This window comes from Globicephala melas, chromosome 9, assembly GCF_963455315.2.
Source record: "Globicephala melas chromosome 9, mGloMel1.2, whole genome shotgun sequence".
Lineage (NCBI taxonomy): Eukaryota > Metazoa > Chordata > Mammalia > Artiodactyla > Delphinidae > Globicephala > Globicephala melas.
In genome coordinates this window covers 41,420,491-41,439,400 of record NC_083322.1, presented here as the reverse complement: position 1 = coordinate 41,439,400, position 18,910 = coordinate 41,420,491, and the positions used below count along the sequence as shown (strand labels likewise).

The 18,910-nt window shown below is 37.1% G+C and overlaps 1 protein-coding gene and 1 non-coding gene across 4 annotated transcripts in view; one reads left to right on the top strand and one right to left on the bottom strand.

Annotated features, from left to right (window-relative positions):
* HERPUD2 (HERPUD family member 2) overlaps positions 1 to 18,910 on the bottom strand; it is a 42,462-nt gene that overhangs the window by 20,043 nt on the left and 3,509 nt on the right. For 2 of the 3 annotated variants that reach the window (XM_030857531.2, XM_060305422.1), the window contains exon 2: positions 114 to 274. The exons of the other annotated variant lie outside the window; for it this stretch is intronic. In XM_030857531.2, the coding sequence (XP_030713391.1) occupies positions 114 to 272 (159 nt within the window). In that variant the 5' untranslated portion in view covers positions 273 to 274. The remainder of the gene's footprint in view (positions 1 to 113; positions 275 to 18,910) is intronic. 3 annotated transcript variants of the gene reach the window in all.
* Positions 9,487 to 9,593, top strand: LOC115853944 (U6 spliceosomal RNA). The gene has a single exon (XR_004039789.1). It is a non-coding gene; the product is annotated as a U6 spliceosomal RNA (small nuclear RNA).

Here is an 18,910-nt window from a genome sequence, read left to right as displayed (position 1 = left end):
CAGTTAAATATTAGCTATATCAACAATTACTAAACATGCCAAATCCAAGCAATAACTATAACAATCTTCAAACAGACTACATATGCAACATGGCTACTAAAAAAAAGTCTTACATTAAAAATAACCATGGTAGAAAGAGTCATACTGAGTAATATCTGTGATTCAGGGGTCCTTAGGTACCAAAGATCAAGGGAAGATATAGTTGTCCTTCCAAGATACTTAGCTTTTAGGCATAATTTAGCTTCCCCTGGAAGTATTTTTGAGTGTACCATTCCTAAAATGCACATATAAAAATTCTTATATTAACAACCAAATACAACAAAGGATTTTTTTAAAAATACATATCACAAGTCTTGAAACTTCAATCAATACATATAAATATTGAGTGGAGCACAAACAGTAAATTATATAACATAAATTAAATGCTAAGTAGATAATGACTGACTTAATCCCTGGACAAATGAATTATGTAATGCTTTGTAAGTTTCCAAAATATACTTATTACTTCAGCTGCAACCTAAAGAAGTTTCTTTGATAAATACTACAGTCATCATAAACTATCATTCTTTCACCAGCCCAAACATTTAATAGATACTTCTCTGTCATATCATTCTGTATAAAAATTATCAGTTCTTTCCTTATGAATTTTTTTTACTTTACTTTGAAACTTCTCAAACATACATAAAGTGGAGAGAATAAAATGAAACCCCTTACCATCTTCAAGAATTCCCAAATATCCAGCTCCAACAATTATCAACATTCTGCTGTTCCTGTTTCATTTACCCACCTACCCCCATTTTGTTTTTGGCAAGGAAGAGAGTTTTAAAGCAAATACCACATATTTCTTTTTGCCTGTAAAAAACAGAATGTATCTGTAACAGTTTTTTTTCCAACTACCCACAATATTACCACATTCAACAAAATAAATATTAATTCCTTATAATGTGATATCCAGCACAGCTCAATTTTTCCCACTTGCTCAAAAATGTCTTTTTAGGAATGGTTTGTCTAAATCAGAATACAAACAAGGTTCACACATGGAATGGGGCTTTTATGTCTCTTGTAATTTTTTAACAGCTTCCACTTCTTTAAAATTTTTCCCTAGCTATTTGTTGAAGAAAACATGTTGCAATCTGGATTTGGGTGACTATGTCCTCCTGGTATTGTACAGCATGTCCTGTACTCTCTGTATAATGAAGTTAGATCTAGAGGGTTGATTAAATTCAGGTTCTTTTTTGTTTGACAAGAGAACTTCCTGTTGCATCATATTATTAGCACACTGGATTGAGTGACTTACTTTTAGTCATGTTAAGTTTGATCAGTGGGTTCAAATGTTGTCAGCCAAATTCATCCCTTATAAAGTCTGCCATCAAACATTCACCTTATTAACAACCTAGATCCAACTGCCTAGATCCATTATTTCATTAGGGGTAGAAAATATTTTCTAATTCTCTAATTCTTTCTGTATTAGCTGTGCTTCTTCTAAAAGAACTTTACCTCATCGACCATTTGCTTACCTAGATTACACAAGAAAGACAGCAAAAATGCTCAATTTATTCCCTTTATCAGTTTTCAGAATGAGTGCCCAAGCAACCTCCAGAAGTGACCAAAAAGTTTTGGTTTAAGTATCATTGTGAGCTTGTGGAATTTTGTTTTTCAATGTACTGCCACCTGGTTGTTTTTGTTAATCCTCAAATTGCACCATCTTTGGCCAGTAGGAGTCCCTTCAGGTTGGATCCTATGTCACTTTGACATGACCTCTAAGAGCTTCCTTGCTTTCGGGCACACCAGGTTCATCTTCCACATTTCTTTCCCCAGGCCTGGAATCAGCCACTGTTCCAGGGGCCTTGATTCCTTTTAATGGGAAATGGCATCTAGAGACAAAATCTGGGGTCTAAGAGTGCTTATTGTTACTTGCTATTATTTCTAAGATTCTTCATTGAGGAGAGCAAGAAAATATGTATTTTTGAGAAAGAGAAACTTAAACCCTGAGTATATATTCATATTTCCAATTTTAATTAAACAGTATATGGTTTTTTATTTGTATCTCTATCACCCTGAAAATCTTTCGTGCTAATGATATTAACAAACGTATGCCATTAGCAAAAGTATTTATATGCTTTATCCTACTATGTATAATCTCAAATAATAATAACAATATTGGATGAGGTTTAAGATTTCTTGTCACTTTTTTCCGTCCTTAGATATATCCCATTAGGGATATGCAGTCAAAATACAGTTTTGAAATTACTTGGAATAATTCTTCTTACAGTTTTGTCACCATCCTGACATTGTTAAACTGTTTTGTTACCATTTAGGAATTTTTTTCTATTTAACTTTTTAAAATTATATATAACATACATGGAAACAAAGTAAAAATTATAGAACAAGGTACAAAGAGGTTTAGCTTCTGTCCCTACCCTCTTTCTCTATAATTCTGAATTACCCTTCTGTCATTTTTTAACAACATAACAAACCTGAATACAAATACACTTGTATTTCCCTTCTTTTCTCACATAAAAGATAGTACAAGATACTCCTTTGTACCTTGTTTTCTCACTTACTGTGCCCTGGAGATTACTCCTTAGCAGTATAAAGATCTCTTCCCCATTCTTTTTGACAGATGCATAATGCTCCATTACACAGAAATACTAAAGTTTACAATATGGATATTTGAGTGTTTCCAGGCTTTTGTTATTAATCATAGTGTCCTTCTTTCATACTATTCTACTTATTTCTCTATTCCCCCACTATATCCTGGAACATGGAGCTCCCTGGTGATCTTCATAAAAGCAATCTTGGTGGAAGAGTAGGGTAAAAACTTAAGTGGAATGGATTCAAGAGAACAGGAGAGGAGTACAGATACAGTGAATATTCATAATTTATAAGGAGTTGTGCACTAAAGACAGGAAAGAAATAAAGCAACAGCTAGAAGGGAAGTGGAATCAAAGAGGGTCTTGTTTGTTTTACTGTTTCATGTTTTTGTTTTTTTAAGAAGAGAAAAAAAACATGTTTGTATGCCAACAGGAATAATCCAGTAGAAAGGAAAAACTGCAGATGCAGGAGAGGAAAATAGAGAATTTCAAGAGCAATGTCCTTGAGTAGCTATTAAGGGGTAGAATCTCATGTGAAGGAGCTGGACTTAGAGAAGAATATGGCAGATAGGTGAAGAAATGTTGAGAAACTTGTACATGATCCCACTACCACCTGTCTGTGTCTCAGTTTTCTTAACTGAAAAGTGAGGGCAATAATAGTACCTATTTCACAGGGATGAATTTTCACAACACTGAAAATGCACACAAACCTCTAAGAACAGGGCAGAACACCTAGTAAACATTCAATTAGCATGTGATACTAATCTCTAATACCTGCTTCTCTTACATCATGCTGTTTCCTGAGGATCTAATGAGAGATTATGTGAAAGTATTGATAAGTTGTATGACTAATAGCAGACTATCTTCATTATGTATAAGAACATGATTAGGACACTACTAAATAGGTTTGGTTAAAGTTGCAATAACTATCAGTTTTAATGACTAAAAAAGCAAGCCCTAATCCATGTTTGAAGAGCTTTCAAAAATCAGTTTAAAATGACATTTATAAATAACAAAAGGAAAGCTTTTAATTAATTTTAGCTTCTCTAAACAGAGAGAAAAGTAATTTGACATTGGTAAAAAGAAGTCCATGTCCAAAACATAAGTTACTTACCTTCAGATTTTTAGTGAAAGGATGTATTGGGTGCTAAGATGAAAGAAGTATTTACCAACTACTGCTTCAAAATGTAAGAAATCTATATATATTACCTGCTTTCTACATAGGTAACTTCCATTTTACTATTAAACTGTAATGGTAATGGAATTAATCATGTACTTTATCACAAGTATCACTTTTAAACAACATGGGGCATAAAAATATGCTATAACACTCATTATTTTGGACTATTGACAAATATATATATATATATATATATATAAATTAAGTACAATGGCAATCAACTTAGACAGTTTACTCCCGTAATTATTTAGTAGGTAAGTTTAAAACAATTTTTTTTTCACAGAAACAATACAGATCACCATCAGTCAGCAACCTCACAGATTCCAGAAGCCCATGCTTGAAAAACTTAACCATACAAATTAAACATATTTAGTATGATCACTTAGTTTAAAATGCAGGTACTAAATCTCACGAGAGTCAGCTACAAAGTAATCATCCTGTTATTTATATTGATAATTTTTACATCAAGATAAAATTAAAGATGTTGGAGATTGGTTCAGGATGGCAGAGTAGAAGGACGCATGCTCACTCCCTCTTACGAGAGCACTGGAATCACAACTAACTGCTGAACAATCATCCACAGGAAGACACTGGGAACTCACCAAAAAAGACACCCCACATCCAAAGACAAAGGAGAAGCCACAATGAGATGGTAGGAAGGGCGCAACCACAATAAAATCAAACCCCGTGACTGCTGGGTGGGTGACTCACAGACTGGAGAACACTTAAAACACAGAAGTCCACCCACTGGAGTGAAGGTTCTGAGTCCCATGTCAGGCTTCCGAAGCTGAGGGTCCGGCAATGGGGGTAGGAATTCCTACAGAATCAGACTTTGAAGGCTAGGAGGATTTGATTGCAGGACTTAACAGGACTGGGGGAAACAAAGACTCCACTCTTGGAGGGCACACACAAAATAGTGTGCGCATCGGGACCCAGGGGAAGGGGCAGTGACCCCAGAGGAGACAGAACCAGACCTACCTGCTAGTGTAGGAGGGTCTCCTGCAGAGGTGGGGGTGGCTGTGGCTCGCCATGAAGACAAGGACATGGGCAGCAGAAGTTCTGGGAAGTACTCCTTGGCGTGAGCCCACCCAGAGTCTGCCATTAGCCCCACCAAAGAGCCAGGAAGGCTCCAGGGCTGGGTCGCCTCAAGCCAAACAACCAACAGGGAGGGAACCCAGCCCCACCCATCAGCAGACAAGTTTTACTTGTCTTTACAGACAAGTTTTACTGACCTCTGCCCACCAAAGCAACAATCACCTCTACCCACCACCAGTCCCTCCCATCAGGAAGCTTGCATAAGCCTCTTAGATAGCCTCAGACACCAGAGGACAGACAGCAGAAAGAAGAAGAACTACAATTCTGCAGCCTGTGGAAGCAAAACCACATGCACAGAAATATAAACAAAATGAAAAGGCAGAGGACTTTGTACCAATGATGAAGGAACAAGATGAAGGAACAAGATGAAGGAACAAGACAAAACCCCAGAAAAACAACTAAATGAAGTGGAGATAGGCAACCTTCCAGAAAAAGAATTCAGAGTAATGATAGTGAAGATGATCCAGGACCTCAGGAAAAGAATGGAGGCAAAGACCAGAAGATGCAAGAAATGTTTAACAAAGACCTAGAAGAATTAAAGAACAAACAAACAGAGATGAACAATACAATAACTGAAATGAAAAATACACTCGAAGGAATCAATAGCAGAATAACTGAGGCGGAAGAACGGATGAGTGACCTGGAAGACAGAATGGTGGAATTCACTGCCATGGAACAGAATAAAGAAAAAAGAATAAAAAGAAATGAAGAAAGCCTATGAGACCTCTGGGACTACATTAAACGCAAGAACATTCACATTAGAGGGGTCCCAGAAGGAGAAGAGAAAGAGAAAGGACGCGATAAAATATCTGAAGAGATTATAGTCGAAAACTTCCCTAACATGGGAATGGAAATAGCCAGCCAAATTCAGGAAGCACTGAGAGTCCCAGGCAGGATAAACCCAAGGAGAAACACGCTGAGACACACAGTAATCAAATTGACAAAAATTAAAGACAAAGAAAAATTACTGAAAGCAACAAGGGAAAAATGACAAATAACATCAAGGGAACTCCCATAAGGTTAACAGCTTATTTCTCAGCAGAAACTCTACAAGCCGGAAGGGAGTGGCACAGTATATTTAAAGTGATGAAAGGGAAGAACCTACAACCAACAACACTCTACCGGCAAGGATCTCATTCAGTCAACAGAGAAATCAACAGCTTTACTGACAAGCAAAAGCTAAGAGAATTCAGCACCACCAAACCAGCTCTACAACAAATGCTAAAGGAACTTCTCTAAGTGGGAAACACAAGAGAAGAAAACGACCTACAAAAACAAACCCATAACAATTAAGAAAATGGTAATAGGAACATATATATCGATAATTACCTTAAATGTGAATGGATTAAATGCTCCAACCAAAAGACACAGTCTCGCTGAATGGATACAAAAACAAGACCCATATATAAGCTGTCTACAAGAGACCGACTTCAGACCTAGGGACACATACAGATTGAAAGTGAGGGGATGGAAAAAGATATTCCATGCAAATGGAAATCAAAAGAAAGCTGGAGTGGCAATACTCCTATCAGGTAAAATAGACTTTAGAAAAAAGAATGTTACAAGAGACAAGGAAGGACACTATATAATGATCAAGGGATCAATCCAAGAAGAAGATATAACAAATATATATGCACCCAACATAGGAGCACCTCAATACATAAGGCAACTGCTAACAGCTATAAAAGAGGAAATCGACAGTAACACAATAATAGTGGGGGACTTTTAACACCTCACTTAAAACCAATGGACAGATCAGTTAAACTGAAAATTACTAAGAAAACACAAGCTTTAAATGACACAACAGACCAGACAGATTTAATTGATATTTATAGGACATTCCATCAAAACACAACAGATTACACTTTCTTCTCAAGTGCACATGGAGCATTCTCCAAGATAGAACACATCTTGGGTCACAAATTAAGCCTCGGTAAATTTAAGAAAACTGAAATCATATCAAGCATCTTTACCGACCACACGCTATGAGATTAGACATCAATTACAGGAGAAACAAACGTAAAAAACACAAACACGTAGAGGCTAAACAGTACGTTACTAAATAACCAAGAAATCACTGAAGAAATCAAAGAGGAAACCAAAAAATACCTAGAGACAAATGACAACGAAAACATGACAATCCAAAACCTATGGGATGCAGCAAAAGCAGTTGTAAGAGGGAAGTTTAGAGCAACAAGCCTACATCAAGAAACAAGAAAAATCTCAAATAAACAATCTAACCTTACACCTAAAGGAACTAGAGAAAGAACAAACAAAACCCACAGTTAGTAGAAAGAAAGAAATCATAAAGATCAGAGCAGAAATAAATGAAATAGAAACCAAAAAATAAGAGCAAAGATCAAAGATCAATAAAACTAGAAGCTGGTTCTTTGAGTAGATAAACAAAATTGATAAACCTTTAGACAGTCTCACCAAGAAAAAGAGGGAGAGGACTCAAATCAATAAAATTAGAAATGAAAAAGGAAGAGTTACAATGGACACTGCAGAAATACAAAGCATTCTAAGAGACTACTACAAGCAACTCTATGCCAATAAAATGGACAACCTGGAAGAAATGAACAAATTCTTAGAAAGGTATAACCTTCTGAGACTGAACCAGGAAGAAATAGAAAACATGAACAGACCAATCACAAGTAATGAAATTGAAACTGTGATTAAAAATCTTCCAACAAACAAAAGTCCAGGACCAGATAGCTTCACAGGTGAATTCTATCAAACATTTAGAGAAGAGTTAACACCCATCCTTCTCAAACTCTTCCAAAAAATTGCAAAGGAAGGAACACTCCCAAACTCATTCTGTGAGGTCACTATCACCCTGATACCAAAACCAGACAAAGATACCTCAAAAAAGAAAATTACAGACCAATATCACTGATGAATATAGAATCAAAAATCCTCAACAAAATACTAGCAAACAGAATTCAACACACATTAAAAAGATCATACACCATGATCAAGTAGGATTTGTGCCAGGGATGCAAGGATTCTTCAATATATGCAAATCAATCAATGTGATACACCATATTAACAAAATGAAGAAGAAAAACCATATGATCATCTCAATGGATGCAGAAAAAGCTTTTGACAAAATTCAACACCCATTTATGATAAAAACTCTCCAGAAAGTGGGCACAGAGGGAACCTACTTCAACATAATAAAGGCCATATACAACCAACCCACTGCCAACATCATTTTCAATGGTGAAAAACTGAAAGCATTTCCTCTAAGATCAGGAACAAGACAAGGATGTCCACTCTTGCCACTTATTCAACATAGTTTTGGAAGTCCTAGCCACGGCAATCAGATAAGAAAAAGAAATAAAAGGAATACAAATTGGAAAAGAAGAAAAACTGTCAGTGTTTGCAGATGACATGATACTATACATAGAGAATCCTAAGGATGACACCAGAAAACTACTAGAGCTGATCAATGAATTTGGTAAAGTTGCAGGATACAAAATTAATGCACACAAATCTCTTGCATTCCTATACACTAATGACGAAAAATCTGAAAGAGAAATTAAGGATACACTCCCATTTACCACTGCAACAAAAACAATAAAATACCTAGGAATAAACCTACCTAAGGAGACAAAAGACCTATATGTAGAAAACTATAAGACACTGATGAAAGAAATTGAAGATGATGCAAACAGATGGAGAGATATACCATGTTCTTGGATTGGAAGAATCAATATTGTGAAAATGACTCTACTACTCAAAGCAATCTACAGATTCAATGCAATCCCTATCTAATTACCAATGGCATTTTTACAGAACTAGAACAAAAAGTCTTAAAATTTGTATGGAGTCACAAAAGACCCCGAATAGCCAAAGCAGTCTTGAGGGAAAAAAACGTAGCTGGAGGAATCAGACTCCCTGACTTCAGAGTATACTACAAAGCTACAGTAATCAAGACAGTATGGTACTGGCACAAAAAAAGAAATGTAGGTCAATGGAACAGGATAGAAAGCCCAGAGATAAACCCATGCACCTAAGGTCAACTAATCTATGACAAAAGAGGCAAGGATATACAATGGAGAAAAGACAGTCACTTCAATAAGCGGTGCTGGGAAAGCTGGACTGCTATATGTAAAAGAATGAAATTAGAACACTCCCTAACACCATACACAAAAATAAACTCAAAATGGATTAGAGACCTAAATGTAAGACAGGACACTCTAAAACTCTTAGAGGATAACATAGGAAGAACACTCTGACATAAATCACAGCAAGATCTTTCTTGATCCACCCTCTAGAGTGATGGAAATAAAAACAAAAATAAACAAATGGGACCTTATGCAACTTAAAAGCTTTTGCAAAGCCAAGGAAACTACAAACAAGAGGAAAAGACAGCCCTCAGAATGGGAGAAAATATTTGCAAATGAATCAACGGACAAAGGATTAATCTCCAAAATATATAAACAGTTCATGCAGCTCAGTGTTAAAAAAACAAACAAACCAATCAAAAAATGGGCAAAAGACCTACCTAAATACACATTTCTCCAAAGAAGCCATACAGATGGCCAAGAAGCACATGAATAGCTGCTCAACATCACTAATTATTAGAGAAAAGCAAATCAAAACTACAGTGAGGTGCTCGCTTCGGCAGCACATATACTAAAATTGGAACGATACAGAGAAGATTAGCATGGCCCCTGCGCAAGGATGACACGCAAATTCGTGAAGTGTTCCATATTTAAAAAAAAAAAAAAAAAAAAAAACTACAGTGAGGTATCACCTCACACCAGTTAGAATGGGCATCCTCAGAAAATCTACAAACAACAAATGCTGGAGGGGGTGTGGAGAAAAGGGAACCCTCTTGCACTGTTGGCAGGAATGTAAATTGATGCAGCCACTATGGAGAATAGTATGGAGGTTCCTTAAAAAACTACAACTAGAACTACCATATGACCCAGCAATCCCACTACTGGGCATATACCCAGAGAAAACCATAATTCAAAAAGACACATGCACCCCAGTGTTCACTGCAGCACTATTTACAATAGCCAGGTCATGGAAGCAACCTAAATGCCCATCGACAGACGAATGGATAATGAAGATGTGGTACATTATTCAATGGAATATTACTCAGCCATAAAATGGAACGAAATTAGGTCATTTGTAGAGACGTGGATGGATCTAGAGACTGTCATACAGAGTGAAGTAAGTCAGAAAGAGAAAAACGAATATTGTATATTAACACATATATGTGGAACCTAGAAAAATGGTACAGATGAACCGGTTTGCAGGGCAGAAACAGAGACACAGATGTAGAGAACAAATGTATGGACACCAAGGGGGGAAAGTGGCAGGGGTGGTGTGATGAACTGGGAGATTGGGATTGACATGTATACACTGATGTGTATATAATGGATGACTAATAAGAGCCTGCTGTATAAAAAAATAAATTTAAAAAAAAATTAAAGATTTTGAAAATTCCTAGTCCTAAAACTATGAATCCCAGTTTCAGAAATACAAATACTCATCAAACCTTTAAACCTAATAGCACATAATCTATTTAACCCAAAATATAGCCAATTGAAATAGCACTACTACAAGCCCAGAGGCTGATAATCCCTTTTCCCCATGTCCTAGTTTTTTAAAGCCTATACCCACTCAACAGAAAAGCTGGGCAATGGCTAAGCAAGTCCCTCAGCAGGATGAGGAAACAGCATGACCAACAGCACCCTGCAAAAGGTTTGCAAGAAGAAAAGACCACAGCATTCACCATTTGCACCTCTGGAAGAGCAATCAAGGTTTAGAAAATCCATTAAGAGGCATTTGTACATTTCATTCATATCTTTAGCCACTGTCCCTCTCCAGTGTCTTTTGCTAACTTTTCCATCCAATTCTAGAATTTAAGGAAGCTTCTTCAGCTAAGATGCAAATTTGCTTTTCTATCCAAGGCCTTTCGCTCCCTCTCAGACCCAGATCCAGATATCCAACTGCTTGTTAGATATCTTACACTTTCAAATATCTTTTTTTTTTTTCGGCCGCGCCAGGCAGCATGCGGGATCTTAGTTCTTGGACCGGGGATCATACCCAGGCCCCTTGCAGTGGAAACACGTAGTCTTAACCATTGGACCACCAGGGAATCTCCACCTTCAGATATCTTAATAGGCAACTCAATATCAAAACATCTACAGTGGTTCTCAATTCTTGGTTACCCAGATCTTTCCTCTTGCTTGTTCCCTATTCCGTAACAACTTGCCACCAGTTGTTTAAGCCAAAAATCTGGGCATTATCCTCAATTTTTCTCTCACCTTGTCTAACATATCTAACCACCAGCAAATCTTACGGACTCTATCTCCAGAAGTCCCTCTCAGTCCATTTCTTTCCATCTCTATTGCCATTACCCTAACCTAACACCACCTTTCCTGAACTTCTGTAATAGCTTCTTAACTGGTCTTCACACTGTGTTCTACAGTCAGTAAATAGAGTGATCTTTTAAAAATGTGAATCACTCCTGTGACTCTCTAATGGATTCCTACCACTCTGGATTGAATTCTAATTCCACACCATAACCAGATGGTCCCAGCAGATCTGGTTTCTCTCTCTTTCCAACCTCCTCTGATCATAATCTTTCCTCCTCACTCACTAGCCAAACTGGCATTCACTTAGATCCCCAAATATGCCAAGTTCCTCCCCAACTCAGACATCCTACCTGCAACAGTCTCTCCCAGCTCTCGCAGGGCTAGCTCTTAACCATCTTTTGGGTCTTAGCTTTAAAGTGACCTCCTCAGAGAGGTCTTATCTGATTTACAAATTTAAAGTAGAGTATTTCCTTTCACACACCCGGTTAGTTTCCTTCATAACACAAGCCATAATCTGTAATTACCTGCACGTTTATTTCCCTAAGTGGTATATGAGTGCCAAGAATAAACGAGGGTCCATATCTGTCTAGCTCATCCCCTTACTCCCGGAGCCTAGCACTGTGTCCTGCAGAGTAGATGCTAAATGCCAATTTATTAAATGAAGTGTTATGAGTCCAAAAGGGCTTACACAGATTTGGAAGACACACTTACTTGAAGTTCATTATATCAGTTATTTTACATGTAATCATTAAGAATGGAAATGAAGTATTTAGTCTGTGAACCACAATACTAGTTTAAAACACTTGCTGGTGCTAAATTCATTTGGTTCATTTCTGCAAATGGTACTGATATTAGCATATTATTATACTATTGAAGGAGCAATCATATGTTAGTATCTTAGTATTAACTTTACTCTAAATTAATAGTCAACTTCAAGTAAACTTATATCTTTTCACAGCAAGGGGACATCAATTTTCAAAAAAGCAGAATATAACAAAATTACATGGTACTCCCCGAAAATACATGAAGCAAAAACAAGTGTGGATGAGGATGTGAAGAAAGTAGAACTCTCATACATTGCTGGTGGGAATGTAAAATGGAACAGCCTCTGGAAAAGCTTGGGAGTTCCTCAGAAAGCCACCATATGACTCAGTATACATCCAATTCCATTCCTAGGTATATACCAAAGAGAACTGAAAACAACAAATCCACACAAAAACCTGTAAAGGAATGTGCACAGCAGCATTATTCATAATAGCCAAATAGTCGAAACAACTCATATGCTTTGATGAACGGATAAACAAAATGTGACATTTACATATAATGGAATATTATTGGGCCATAAAAAGTAATGACGAACTGATACATGTTATAACACGAATGAACCTTGTAAACATTATGCTAAGTGAAAGAAGCCAGACATAAAAGACCATATATATTACAGTAAGATTTATGTGAAATTTTCAGAATAGGTGAATACATATAGACGAAAAGTAGATCACTGGTTACCAAGGACTGGGGGACAGAGAATGGGGAGTGACTGCTAATGAGTATGGGGTGATAAAAATGTTCTGGAATTAGACAGTGGTGATGATTGTACAAATTTGTGAACTACTAAAAACCACTGAGTTGTACACATTAAAGGGTAAACTTTATAGTATGTGAATTATACCTTAATTTTAAAAATTGTTGCTTTAAATTGAATATTCAAATATCTTCAGATAATCAGAAGTAAAAGGAAAAAGAATTCTTTAATTTTACTTTGGGTGAAAACAGAGAAAAAGTTTTCATGTGCATAAATTAAGTAAGAAAATTTGAAATTTTTTCTACTAAAAAAATTAGTGAAAAAATTCAGTTTAAATATCAGTGAATTTAATTTAAATATCTGGAAAACCAGTGGTTAGACATGATAACAAACCACACAATAATCAACTGAATTTTCAAGTGGTTTGGATTATAATCTACAATATTAGGAAAATAACAGATTTTGAGATCTAAATTCAAATTCAGTTTAACTTGTAAAAGTGACACAATTTTATTTATCCAGACCTACTAACAGTATTTTATTTTATATTTTTTTGCGGTACGCGGGCCTCTCACTGTTGTGGCCTCTCCCGTTGCGGAGCACAGGCTCCGGATGCGCTGGCTCAGCAGCCATGGCTCACGGGCCCAGCTGCTCCGCGGCATGTGGGATCTTCCCGGACCAGGGCATGAACCCGTGTCCCCTGCATCGGCAGGCGGACTCTCAACCACTGCGCCACCAGGGAAGCCCCTAACAGTATTTTTTACCTTGATGAAAAATCCATTTCTGTATTAGTTAGGGTAGTAATGCTAGCTGCTATAATGAACCTCAAGATCTCAGTAGCTTAACACAATAAAAGTTCATTTTTCTCTCAATAAAAAATGTTACATGGTATCCTTTAAATATAAGAATTCAGAAGACTCAGGATTGGAAAATCTAAAATGAAGTACTAATTAAATTGTCAATGAAAATTTTCTTCTGTTAAGATACTGGCTACACAGATTAACATATAAATATACTTGACTACCTCTGTTAACAACACCACCATTCTTCCTGTTGCTCACATCCTACATCCAATAGTCAGCAAATCTTTTTTTTTTTTTTTTCTTGCGGTACGAGGGCCTCTCACTGCTGTGGCCTCTCCCGTTGTGGAGCGCAGGCTCCGGACACGCAGGCCCAGCAGCCACGGTTCACAGGCCCAGCCGCTCCGCGGCATGTGGGATCCTCGCGGACCGGGGCACGAACCCATGTCCCCTGCATCGGCAGGCGGACTCCCAACCACTGCGCCACCAGGGAAGCCCACTCAGCAAATCTTAATAGGTACAGTACTTTACCATCTCCCCTGCTCCACCCTAGACGAAGCCTGGTGATATATGGTAGAGCAGAGGCAGCTAAATTACCAAGTTGGAAACATTCTGTTGGCAGTGAGTAGCCCAGAGACAAAACTATACCACTCCAAATAAACAGCTGCTTAACCAGCTGGCCCAAAAACTCTGCTACCCACTTAACAGAGGTTGCTAAAAACCAAGGTGAGGAAAGCTCACCTGCTAGTATAATATGCAAAAATAAATCCTAAACTGGGGAAAGATGTTTTCTTTCTAAAAGGTTTACATATATTTTATCTAAAGTGTCTGACTTTTTAATGTTTATTTAACTAGACAGCAAAAACAGATAAAATACCATGTATCCCTAATGCACTTAAAATATTCACAAGAGTCTAATAGATGAGTTTACAAACCGAACAATACTCTTATATTTCTGGAAAGTCACCTAGTTAGTATCAAAAGATTAGATTTTTTACGTGAAGGACTAAATGGGTCTTCATAATTATGAATGGCTTAAAAAAATCATGTCCTTAGTATATCCAACTTCAACATAATTAAATAGCTCAGTAAAAGCAACGGTTAACTTACATATTAGTGCAAAGAACTACAGCCCAATTTCTTTTAAAGTGGTAATTATTAACATTTCAGTTCTTATATACAGTTCAGCCATAAGTGTCAAACAGCTTTAAAGACCTGGTTCTGTGCACAACATATCGTTTCTGTGGGAAATTAATCCAGTGAATTTGTACTGAACATATCTCCCTCCCACTCCCACCTAAATCCACCCAATCTAAAGCCTCAGGAAATTCAGAAACATGTAAATGCAAGCAGAGCTTACCCAAACTGCCTCTACCTCTTATGCCCTTGCAATAACAGTAAACAAAACCAGCTTACAGAGCTTACACAACAATTTCCTCTGGAACTCCAAAGGGACATTCCCTGCTTAGCTGTTTCTACTGACAGGCCAAATCAGGTATACATACAACAGAGATGCCAAAATACATGACTGCTATGGTTCATACAAACAAGCAGGAAATGTGAAAAGATAGGGCAAAGCAATGTACTTGGAAGTCTTAAGATATTATGTTTCCATACCTTCCCTATAATTTATCAAAATAAAAATAACCACACACTAAGCTGACATGCATTAGAATGGTATTAAGACTGTGTTACCCATTCATCTGTAGCCTTTAGATGACAACCCATCTAAACACACACGCCTTTTTACAGTCCACTTACTTCTTTTTAATTTGCAAGTATATAACTGAGCTGGCCAAATCCCTAAATGCCTTTCTTCATCTTATTATATATAACCATCATATGGTTAAGACCTGAGGCTTGCCAAGTCAGACCAACCTGGGTACAAATTCCGATTCTACTACCTAAAGTTCTATGACCTTGGGCAAAAAAATCACCAAGCCTCAGTTTCCTCATCTATAAAACAGAGCTGATAACAGAACTCACAGCGTAAGCTGTCTATGAAGAATAAGTATGATAAACATATAAAGTGCTTACCAGAATGCCTGGTATACATAGCAACCTCTTAGTAAACGGCAGTTTAAAATCACAGCACCAAATATGACAGTTAAGTAAAAGCATTTAGGGGCTTCCCTGGTGGCAGAGTGGTTGAGAATCCTCCTGCCAATGCAGGGAACATGGGTTCGAGTCCTGGTCCAGGAAGATCCCACTTGTTGCAGAGCAACTAAGTCCATGCGCCACAACTACTGAGCCTGTGCTCTAGAGCCCGCGAGCCACAACTACTGAGCCTGTGCTCTAGAGCCCGCGAGCCACAACTACTGAAACCCGTGCGCCTAGAGTCCGTGCTCCGCAACAAGAGAAGCCACTGCAATGAGAAGCCCACGCACCGCAATGAAGAGTAGCCCCCGCTCGCCGCAACTAGAGAAAGCCCATGTGCAGCAACAAAGACCCAACACAGCCAAAAGTAAATAAATAATTTTTTTAAAAAATCATTTTTAAAAAAAGCATTTAAGACCATCAAATCAATATCTATTATGTGTGGGAATTCCCTGGTGGTCCAGTGGTTAGGACTCCATGCTCTCACTGTTGAGGACCTGAGTTCAATCCCTGATGGGGGAACTAAGTTCCCACAAGCAGCGCAGCGCAGCCAAAAACAAAATTATTATGTAAAGGAGAGAAACTTAAAGTTCTAAAAAAATCCTATTTTTAAAAGCACTGATGCATGATTAAACAAAACATTACCTTCGCAGTACTGTTATTTTCCAAAAAACACATTAGAAGAAGGCAAGGAGTTAAACAAAACAAATTTCAGTCAGCACTCATTTTAACTTTCCATCAACCTTTGACAAGAGTCTTATAAAACAAAAATTATTTGTGTGTGTGGATTATAGCCCCTTTAAGTCAACAGTTCTGAGGTGGTTAAGCAAGCAAATTTTAAAACTGACCTGCTTACTTATGCTAAGTGAAGTAAGTCAGACAGAGATAAATACTGTATGATATCACTTATATGTGGAATCTAAAAAATAAAACTAGTGAATATAACAAAAAAGAAGCAGACTCACAGATACAGAAAACAAACTGTGGTTATTAGTGAAGAGATGGAAGGGGGAGGGGTAATAAACAAGTAGAAGATTAAGAGGTACAAACTATTAGGTATAAAATAAGTTATAACGGGTATATTGTACAACACAGGGAATATAGCCAATATTTTACAAATTTTTAAAAAATGACCTTCCTAAATAAGGTAATAGAGAATTACAAAAATAAGACAGATATAAACCTCAAATTATATTATGAAAGCTACTTCCACTGACAATGAAAGTAAGACTTCCATCTGAACTGTAGGCAATTTGGTTATAGAATGTTATATTCTCAGAATAGAATCTATGCAATTGGTTCTATTCCTATTTCTTTAATTCTAACAAATCTCAGAGCAAGGGCACTATTTGAAAAGGTGCCAAGAGAGAGGAGGTCTATCCAGAACTGAGGGACATGTTCAACGGTCATTTTGACCTCAAGACAAAAATGGGAAGCAAAAGGATACAAGCCCCAGAAAGGTTTGCCTTCAAAACTGAATTCAGGGTGAGTCAGGTCCATCGTAGTTATTGTTTGTGTATAAGAACAAATAGTAAGAAACAAGATAATGAAAAAGGTGCCTAACTGGATTTAGAGGTCCTTATTTTTTATTTTATTTCTTATTTATAAAGTTTTCTCTAAGATAGTCCATTCTACTGGATAACATTAAGTTCAACCATTTTGATTTTTACATACCTAGTAAATAAGTCTAAACTAGACCAAAGTCTGAAACTAGTCAAGTAAAAGTGGCCCTCTTGATATCTTCACCCACTAGCAGTAATTACCTAAATTTCAGAATAATTATTTCACACTACAGGCCAATTTTAGGAACTGAAAACGTAAAGTCATGAAGTGATGACAAATGTCATATTAGAATATGATTCACAATTATATACACTATCAACATGAACTGGTGCACTCCCCAGTTCTTAAACCAAGTACCAAACCAATTATCAATACCATTCAAAGTTAAACAAAACTCCACCAGAGCTCAGTTTCACACCTGAGGTTTTTAATAATGACTTTGTAATCTTCTGTGTAAATGTGGCAATTGCCTTGCTTCCTAACTAGAAAACACTTTCCCCTTTTAGCCCATTATGGAGCTATAATCCTTTAACATAGTACTATACTACTAAGTACTATAATAATATAAAGCATTTAGAATCATCAGTGCAACAACAGCTGTGAAAGAACAGTTAAAAAAAAGGAAAAGAAACTATGATCTAATCTGATTAAAACTTATTAACTCTTTAAGAAGAATGTCCCTGTGAATCTCTTCTTAAAACAGCTACACATTCCCTTACCCTCACTCGAGAGTGGACCATTCCCTTCCAGTGCTCCTACAGCACTCAGTATATCCCTCTTATATAACACTAGTACATAATATTGTAGTTATTTACTTATATGTCTGTATCCCCCACTAGACCTGAGCTTTTTAAGAGCAAAGGACTCTTACCACCTTTTTGCTTAGTATGTACATAGACCTTCAAATGCCAGGTCAATAAATTCCTAATTAAATAAATAAATGAAGCCCAAGAAAGTGTGCTTTGGAAGGAGGGGTATATTTGTGGTGGGTTTATTGAGGGGAGGGGAGGTTGAATTTAAAATATCCATGCAAATGGAGATTATCTGTGATTAAATGAAGTCAATATCTGACCATAAAGCTAAAATCTTAAGATTTTACACACTGTTGCAGAGTTTAGCCAGAATTCCATTAACAGCATGTAGGCATGTGACCTATCCTTGTAGAGATCCTAAAAGAACAACTTCAAATCTCCATTCTTCTCCCTCCAGCAGCTCTCATTTATTTTCCTAGAAGCCACCGTCCACAGGGATCAAGGCCCTCTACCTCCCCTGACCCATCAGATGCAATAAGAGCAGTGTCTACGAACTGTTCTACTTCACGCTGGGGAACACTTGCTTCTACCAGGCACTAAACCCTTCTCTGCTCCCAAGTCCACCCACCTCCACCTTTCTTATGCGCAAGGAATCAGGCATAAGAAATGATCTGTTAAACACCAAACAGCACTTGAGACACTTAAAAACAGAATCAATGTTAAGTAGTCATTGTGGGGGGTCATAAGAATCTAAGCTTCCTTTATATTAAATCAACAATATAATATTGCTTATATTGTTAAATTTCTCCATTCTAAATAACAACTTCACAAGTAAACTTTAAGGACTCCAATTCCTATGCTGAGGACTACCTATGGCTTTGGAGTATCAGTAAACAGTTGGTCTGTTAAACAACTGTGATACTTCAAATCAGTTCTAAGTGATAAAAAAAAGCTAGAATGTGAGTG